General features: G+C 42.7%; 1 protein-coding gene across 8 annotated transcripts in view; it reads right to left on the reverse strand.

Annotated features, from left to right (window-relative positions):
- cspg5a (chondroitin sulfate proteoglycan 5a) overlaps positions 1–10,000 on the reverse strand; it is a 46,729-nt gene that overhangs the window by 26,469 nt on the left and 10,260 nt on the right. For all 8 annotated transcript variants that reach the window (XM_084052892.1, XM_084052890.1, XM_084052888.1 and 5 more), the window contains exon 2: positions 5,482–6,469. In XM_084052892.1, the coding sequence (XP_083909018.1) occupies positions 5,482–6,469 (988 nt within the window). The remainder of the gene's footprint in view (positions 1–5,481; positions 6,470–10,000) is intronic.

Below are 10,000 nucleotides of genomic sequence, written 5' to 3' on the forward strand. Positions count from 1 at the left end.
TGCATCATTCTTTCCATGAAGAAGTATGTCCAAAGCTGTCCTGGCTCTGTTTGAAGCTGGAGAACCCTGAGGTGTCTTCAAGTTGTGATTTACTGAGGAACTCTGGCTGGGTCTCTACTTTGGCCCACAACATATCCAAAGTGAGATATCCTTCACGTAAAAAGTCCAACTGTGAAAGTACACAACTCAACACAGTACACACAAGTATTGAAGTTATTAGCTGTTTGGAAAAAAATGTGCCTTCTTAGAATATTCAGGTGGCTTACAGTCACGGAGCAGATAAAAGCACCAGATTTTACATGAGACTTCTTTAGGATCTACTGATATGATGGAGTTTAGCCTAGGAGTCCATCAGTAGTGTGAAAAGTCTCCGTACAAAGCACAATAAAAAACTTTATCAATATCGACTAAAGGCCGATTCAAGTTTTGGACTGTTTTAAATAAAAACAAATTTCCCTGGATTCATGATACAACTTAGATTCTCCGCTATTTTGTATTTTCTTCAAAACGCACTTTTTGCTCTTATACAGATTTTTCCAAAACTTACACAAATTGGTACACATTCTGGGGTCATATGATCAAGATGTATTTATTTATTCTCACCCATGTGTGCGTCTGTCTGTCCGTCTGTGGACCACGAATCTCCCATGCCGTTGGACCGATCTGTGTGAAACTGTGCAGACAAACTTCCAGTATGCCAAATTTTTCAAATCGGCCTGATGGTGGCACTATAACAGGCCAATTCGCGTTTAGGCCTATAACTCTTGAACCGTAGGTCGTACAATCAAAATGTTTTCCACCCTGGATTCCTTAGATCATAACGCAACTTCATAGGCCCCGGGCATTAGTGCCAGACTACATTCTCTGCCATTTCATGTTTTCTTCAAAACACACTTTTTCTTACTACTCCTACAAATTCTGTTCAAACCTCACACAAATCGGTGATTTTATCATATTATCTCTGCAGTCATGTGATCAAGATGTATCAGTCAGATTTTGCAGGTTCCATCCATTCCAATTGGCCATGAATGCCTTCCAAACGTTGCAGGCCCTGGGTAGGCAACCTGGCCTGGCGATAATCTGCGCTCCGAGAAGTTCACTTCTGTTATTATTAATTTTAGAGCAACATCAGCATATTATTCCACAATGGATATGAAGCACCTTTTCACATATCAGTTCAGTCCTTGCAACACTGATCCTTTTTCAACAGCAAAAAATAAAAACATGTCACTAAGTTTGAGCTAGTATGTCTGTATAACCATCTCATTGTTTGTTTTCATGATCATGTGTTTCGACATCCCAAAGTCACAAACCTAGTATTTAGGGACAGATGGAAATAGATTATAATGTAATGGAATTACAGTAATCTGATAACATATAAATGCAATGTATAATGTAACTGGATTGCATTACTGGCTATACAAGTAAAACGTAAGTGCAACTTGTAATGGCTTGGTGTTGTTTCGCCGCTGCATAGGCAAACATTTCCATAATGTTTCAAACTGTGTTAAAAATTGCGATAGTTGCTGATCAACAAGCTCATAACGTTGATTGGCAAAAACACACACACACACAGAGACAGAGACAGAGACAGAGACAGAGAGAGAGAGAGAGAGAGAGAGAGAAAGAGAGAGAGAGAGAGAGAGAGAGAGAGCAGGAACATATTGGTCGTCATCTGTGCCAGCACTCCACTGACCTATATTAAGTGTGTGCCCAGCAGTCAATCACCTTTCAGTCAACCCTGATTTTTGTACGACAGCGTCACATGCTGAATATAGCAGATCTACAAGCTCACAACATGTCGCGATGCAACACCTTGTGAGTTTGTAGGTCTGCTATTTCTGGCACGTGACACCGGTGTATGACGGAGTATAAACTAGAAAAGTCCAGGTCTAGCCAGCACCTAGCCAGGGCCTGCAAACTTTGGTCATAGCCATATATGTCTAGGTCTAACTCATACATCTTGATCACATCACGAGACAATTAAGCGTCAATCTCCATCCCCAGTGCTTCCCCATCACTCCCACAATCTATTGACTGGTGTCCAAAACATGGCGCAAATACTGAGGGATCTTACATATACTGTCCAGATTCAATTACTTTTTGGACTATGCTGTGCAACCTTCGCTGTAATTGCTCATAGGGAAACAACACGAGTTGTTCCAAAACATGGGCAAATGCCATGTGAATGTGAAGGACTCAGTGAGAGGATACAGGACAAGAGGCCATTCTGGTTAGGGCCATGAATTGACTGAGGTAACCATTGTTGTCTCTCTCTCTGGTGGAAATACAGTAAAGAGGACTAGAGAATGATCTGGTACAGCGATTCCCAACCTGCGGGCCGGAGCTTGCAGATCTGCTATTTTCAGCATCCATTTTTTAATTTTTCATAAATGAATGCCCTTTTTATACTTCATAGTACACACACACACGCGCACACACACACACACACACACACACACACACACACACACACACACACACACACACACACACACACACACACACACACACACACACACACACACACACACACACACACACACACACACACACGTGCAGTTCGCATGACTAAAGTAGCAAAAATGATCTAGAAGTGAAAGTGATTAAGTCCGTCTCGCTGTATAAATATTTAACCCATGAAAAGAAAGACAGAGAGTTTGTGACTAAATAATTGCTACATTGGATCCATTGGATCCATTGGAAAGATGACCATTTTTACCATTTCCTTAATAGTAACGGTTTTGGACATACAAGGTTTCTGTTCGTCAGCAGTGATATGCCATGTCACAGAATTTGTACATGAGCGTGAGCATCTGTGAATGAGCCCTCCAAGCAGGGGTCATCAATATGGCCGTACACAGACAAATGTGTCAGTGGCGAAACTTGGCCTCATCCGTGGCAACATTTTTATTTTATTTTTTACACACCATTATAATGTTCTTATTTTGATCATAAGACCCAATTACTGAATGTCAGTCTCCAGGTTTTCTTCAGAATATGTACGACACGTATTTACTACGACACTATGGCATATTAGGAGTCCACTAATACTAGTTCTCAAATGGACCCCCTTAACTCTCTGAGTTACAGACATATTATGGTCATTCAGGGCTAGCTCTCTGTGTGTTTCTGGTAATATTATTGTAATTTTGACAAAAATCTCCAGCATGGCGATTACCCCTGCCTCCAAGCCGTGCTGATGAAAGCATTGGCATGGTGACACTGTCCGTTCACTAGGCTCATGCCAGCTCACATTTTCCATCTTCATCTCTATCAGATTCAGTCGGTAAGCTGCCAACTAACCAGGGACTATACCACCATGTATAGTCTGTATGCCAGATGTGCAGATGTTCACTAATAGTGCATTTGCAGATTACTGTATGGATAATAATATTGATGTATTCGTTATAATTTTTTTTACTGTAGCACCTTTCACCTTATTGTGATATAATTCCGAAGGTTTGGAAGACCACAGAAATCACATAACTGCAGGCTGATAGCACTCATTTACATGGACATATTTAAATATGTATATCTTTTTTTTGTAATTAGTATTTCAATTTATTCTACATTGAAATGGTTATTGAAGAACACTCATGTAGTACTGATGTTTCTTTAGCTATTTATTTTGTGTTAATTCTGTATTTGCTCACTGTGTTAATAATAATAATAATAATATATTAGCATTTTTTATATATTATTTATTTATTTTATATAGAAATATAGAAACAAGTAAACATTATTATTTAACATTAGTTTTATAATACAGTTAAATATTCTTATAATATATATATATATATATATATATATATATATATATATATATATATATATATATATATATATATATTCAATAAAAGTTATTTTCTTGGGGATAAATCGGTTCACAATCCACCAAGAAAAGGAAAGAATCACTATATCGGCCGTCATATTGGTAATTAGTCTAATTCACTAAACTGACCAACACCAATTGCGCAAACACTGGATACTGGACAGCTATCAGACAGAACATGCTACCACAAATCTCCTCCCCTCCCCCACCTAAGCCAAAGCTAAACAACCACCCAAGCCGCCATTAATCCTCAACTTAACATGCTGTTTTTCAACTAATGTTTACAGCTTTCCTCATCATCATCATGTCTACTAAGATTTGTATCTCAAAAGCACAAATGCACCACGATCTTCAGCTGCTATCTTAAAACCTAGGCCTCAAGTTCAAGTATATTGGCAACAGAGATCTCTCTGATCCTGTCTGCATCATGGCTTAAACCTTATTTTAATAAATAAATAAAGCTCTTAACCCATTGATCTTGGACCTCCACCTAGATACAACAACTTACATAGTAACCCTATTGGAACAGAACCTATGTTAAGCAAAGGCTTCGTTCAGTTTATGGTTGATGGTTGTTGAAATCCTCCCAAGCTGAGAGGCTTTGGATTTGAATGATGGTAGTGAATGCTATAGAAGAAAGCTATATCCAGTGTAGAGAGCTGGAATAAACTCACACATTATCTCATATGAAATATGAAAATGACATTAGGATACATTTCTGGGACGCAAGGGGGGTGTGTGTGTGTGTGTGTGTGTGTGTGTGTGTGTGTGTGTGTGTGTGTGTGTGTGTGTGTGTGTGTGTGTGTGTACATGGTAGTGTTCCAGGATCTATTTCCGTATGTATACATGTCATTATTGTGTGTGCGCGTGTGTGCGTGTGCGTGCGTGCAACGCTCACAAACGACTTGTGTGCATGGGTGGGAGTGTTTGCACACACACACACACGCGCGCACACACACACACGCACACACGCACACACACACACACACACACACGTGCAGTTCGCATGACTCAATCTTACAGAGGCTAGCCAAATTGCAGAAAATGACCTGGCAAAACAAGGGAAGTTTCCTCATAAAACTCCCTTGTAAATAATCCAAATCCAATAACATGTACTGGTTTCTATTACATACAGAATGGAGCTTCCCACATGTTAGTACTTACACATTAAAAAAGCTTAGTTTTAATTCAACTCTGAAGAGTGTACAAATGGAACCAAATCTGATTTGTATAGTCTTTGGAGTTAAATTAAGTATTTTACAGAGTCTTGCATCTCATCTATTTTATTGGCCTCGCTCAACAGTTTACATTGTGGTACAAATACAGGTGGGTATATGCATTATTTTCTTTTCAAAATGATACGCAACATTTTAGAAATATATGGCACAAAAGTATTGATAGCACAGTGGTAAAACACAATGAGGCATTTGATAAACGGTTGAGACAATTATAATCTGAAGCGAAGTGATGTCATACCTGTAGAAGATGCCCATTGCCCATGCTGCTCATATTGCTATTGCTATTGTGTGTGTGTGTGTGTGTGTGTGTGTGTGTGTGTGTGTGTGTGTGTGTGTGTGTGTGTGTGTGTGTGTGTGTGTGTGTGCGTGTGCGTGTGTGCGCGCGCATGCACATGCGATATATCATACCTGCAGAAGACACCCATACCCTCCAGCAGGTAACACTGGCCCCCGTTGAAGCAGTAGCTTGGCAGCGCGTCGCAGGGTGAGCGGCAGCTTCCGTTCTGCATCTGGTAGCCCACGCGGCAGCCACCCAACCCGTCCGACCCATCCACCGCCGTGGGAGGGGGAGCGGCTGCAGGGCCGGCGGCCGCAGGGCCGGCGTCCAGGACCGAAACCCCACCGCTGGGCGGAGCCGCGTCCGGGACCCGAGGCCTGGAACGCCCCGGGGCCGCCGCGGCGGTCAGCCTCAGGTCGTCGTCGATGTCGTAGGTGTCTGTCGTGGTGCTGTAGGTGTACTCGTCGGCGGTGGGGGACACGTCGTAGGGCGTGAGGTAGTCGTAGTTGTCCGGCATGGCCCATGAAGTGGGGTCCCCGCCTTGCAGCTCGTGGGCCAGGGACGAGGGAGAGGGCGGGGCCAGGTCCAGGCCACGCCCACGGGAAGAGGGGTCAAAGAAGTCCACGTGGAGGATGTCGGGGTGGGAGGGGTTGGCGGCACCTGGGGGCGGGGCCGTGGTGGTGGAGAGACCGTCCAGGTCGACCACGACCATGTCCTTGGCGTTGAGCCACGGTGGGTCGGTGCGTAGCAGGCGCTCGCCTTCCTCCTCCTCCTCTCCTTCTATCCCCTCCTCCGTTTGGGGGACGCTGGGTAGCAGCAGCTCAGTCTCAGCCGAATCTGGGCTGAGCTGAGGGGGGGCGGCCACGCCCCCTTCCTCCACCGCCGGTTCCACCGTTTCCCCGAACATGCCGCTGCTCTGCTCCTCCTCCGGCCCGGCACGGGGGATACGGCCCGCCCTCTGGGTCACAGTGTCAACCATGTCGGGGCTGGCCGAGCCGCTCACCCCGGTTACTGCCGCCATGACATCATTGACCTTGGCAAGTCCCTCCTCCTCAGTGAGAAGGGTGGTACCGTTGGAAATGCTGTCTGGCTCAGTAGCGTTGGTTGCAGCAATGTTCCCTGCAAACACACCAGTTATTGTATTATTATTATACAGTGAAACAAGTTAACTGAAAAATAAACACTTCAATGTCAAGTCAATCAAGTCAATGCAATTACTTGTTGGGTTTTTGAGTGTTTTTTTATTATCAATTAATTAGCCAACCTCAATGTATTAGACTTTGCATGAATACAAGCAGTTAACAGGTTGATACATATACGTAGATAGTGATGTGAATTTCCACTGGATTTCTTGAGTCTTTGTTCTACTGTATGTTTTGAATAGCTTTCCATATGTCTGATAGACACAATATTTTACAGCTGCCATGAAAAAAATGAATTATTTATATATTCCTATAAAAAATAAACTTCATAGCCGCCAATTACTTTAGAATACTCTTCCAATGAACTCGAAAAGAGTTCTTTGTTGCCATAGAATGACCTCATGGTCAGTGACTTCAAAGTCGTTGGGTAAATGAAATCGAGAAGCGGCTGGCCATGTACGAACTTATTGTCTGGTCAATTACTTCATCCACGGGGGTCTCCTTGAGTGCTTTGGAAAGCAGCTTTGGGGTCGCTACCCCGTGTGGATTAGGTTAGGGAATCATATTCCAATGTACTTGTCCGAATGACAAGGAGCTGGGATTAAGGATTAGGATGCTATAGGGGGATTTAGGAGACCTGGGGGGTGGTGCCCTATAGGGGGAGGTCATGATCACGACGAGAGATGGACAACATCGAATCTAATGACAAGACATTATAAATATCTGAAGATGACACATTATCTGACACGGTAGTATCCCACTAAAAACATTTCATCCTAATTGTTACGACCTTATATGGAGTCTAGAGGCTAAAGAGTAACACATAAAGTACCACAAACGCAAGTAACCAAAAAAAGTGTACATTTATTACTGAGCAAAGTTGTGGTTACAGAAACTGCATCGAAAAGTCAATATAAATAGGGAAAGCGTCAGATTTCAGGGTGGCCAAGGCCAAAACAACAAACAAAACACTCCGCCCTACCTGAAAAGGAATCAAACTAAACTACACCAATCAAAACAAAAATGACAGTCTACACTCCCTGACTAAATATGAACATGTACAAAAAGGGTATAAAGGAAATGGCAGCACACCCCTACCACGCTTGGTCTGTACTCTAAACACTAAGTATTAAAGTTACCTTAAGCACCAAGCATTAAGGTTTTACACACAGCCTACAGACTCGCACAACAAAGCACAACTAGATGCTACTGTAGCTACACAAAAAGGGTTCAGCAGCACATGGTGACGGATGGTAAAAAAGACTGAAGTGGAGCTTCTCCCAGGCTTTTATGCTGGCTGGGCTGATTGAGGATGAAGCCCAGGTGTGTCTCCAGACACCATGCCACTCCTCCAATCTCCACTCCACCCTCAATTACCAAATAGGGCACTGAAAACACTCAGAGGGTTAAAAACACAAAATGAGGCCACATAGGGCTGTAACACTAATATTCTTGAGAATATCATGTCTTTATTATGACTTCCAGGTCACTGCCTACCATGGTGATGTACCTGTACACGCTATGGGTTAGTCTGGGACAAACCCCATTTGTGTTGTATTTACATACACAATAGAAGTTAATAGGAGCACATTTTGAGAGTTGAAATGCTGCATCCTTTCTGCATATAATATTTTATGATCTCAATGAAAACGTTATGACTTTCATGGCATGATGGTGTCTAGGTTTGGGGTTGAGAGGCCAACAATAACACACACACCCTCAGATAATTAACCAGCACTGCTCGTGTGCCATAATCTAATAATTTCATAATTCATTAAAGAAATTCCAGCAAAACAACAAGGAAGCCAATAAACTCTAATAAACTTGCAAAAGCTTAAAGGAGAAGCCAGTACTGTGTTTTGGCTTCATTTTCATTTGGCATAAAATATTATGAAGCTTAATAAAGACATAGCCCATAAATTTTCCTTAAATTGCTGTTTATTCCTCTACACTGTAAAATCCTGAGTGTTAAAGTACATGTGTACTTTCCATTATGGGTCCATTTGGTTACATATGTATACTCTCTGAGTTAAAGCTGCAATGCATAAATATCTTTGGTGAATAAAACATTATTTTGACCAATATGTATGGTAGTGCATGTTCATAAAATATAACTAACACAACCGTGGTGTTGTGTTTAGATCCTGTGTTTATTTGGGTATAGGACCACTAATAGTTGACAAGATGTATTACCTCTTGGGAAATTAGCAGTAGAAATTAGTTTAAATTAGCAGTTGACATTTTGGCCTTTGTGCGGGACACCAGTTTCGAATCATGGGTAGGACATGAATCTGCTTTTAAATGAACTAGACCGGTGCCCGTTGGGTACTGGCCTACTCGGGAACAAGTTGGGGGGCAAGTTGGGAACGATGCAAATAGGGAACACATGCCCCACCCTGATGCAATACCTGTTACACCCGTTGTCAGAGTACCCGTTGTAACCGTCTGTCTCTCTGTTTTACCTTTGTGCCAAGAGAAGTCCTTATGCAGTGGTAAACGTCTGTGAGAATGTGTGGAGAATATCTGAAGAGTGCAAACTGACTGTGAAAAATGGACAGATTAAGTAACTAATCAAATGGCAGGTGTGGGGAATTCGACAGGTGTGGGGAATTTGCCAAATCAAGCTTAGACTGGGGTTAGCCTGGTAAACCATCCCAGTCACGCAGACCGGTCTGGCCCCAAGCGCTGTGTGGGCGTTTTGCAGAAACCAAAAAGTGGAAGAGCCAATCAGCGTCTGCGCTCAGGGCCCCTGTGATTGACAGACGGCTGATTGGCTCTTCCACTTTTGGTGACGCGTGTGCCGAATTTGACGATCGGTTGATCGAACGGTTCTCGGGATACGTGCACTACAGACGTACATATGAGATTCTGTGCATTTATTGTAAGATTTGGATTTTACTGTGTAGTTATTGCAAGTTTTCAAACTATGACTTTCTCTGTATTAGTTTCATAACTTTGACAAAAACAGATGCATTCCCTGCAAAGCTCCCAAGTGGGGCAGCCATCTGCCAGCTGCCACTGAGCAAGGCAGCTGACACCCCATTGTTCCATGAGAGCTGCTCAGTGTACTGGGCAGTTCCCATGTGTTATTGTCATGATCTGCACTGTTGCTCAACATGGGGTCCGGGATCCTTGAGGGTTTCCAGGGGATCCCCAGGTAAAGTATTGATTGTTAGGAAACTAAATGGACACTTACGGTACTGTAACTCAGAGAGTGTACAATTGGAACCAAATAGACCTTTATGGGTCCATTTGATTCCATTTGCACAGTATCAGGGTTACATTAACTGAGGATTTTGGGGTCCCAGAGATAAAAAATGGGGATCTGTGGCCTAATGCGTGGAGGTTGAGAATCACTGTTCTATATGAATATGAAGTGGAGCGGTGCTGAAATAAAGCCAATGCCATCCTCAGGAAACCTTTGTCAGATACATACAGCAAAACAATAAACTCATATGCATATGTATAAATTACGTGCTATTGCCAATGGTGAGCGCTGTCATATATT

Source organism: Gymnoscopelus microlampas, assembly GCF_963454915.1.
Source record: "Gymnoscopelus microlampas genome assembly, chromosome: 3".
Lineage (NCBI taxonomy): Eukaryota > Metazoa > Chordata > Actinopteri > Myctophiformes > Myctophidae > Gymnoscopelus > Gymnoscopelus microlampas.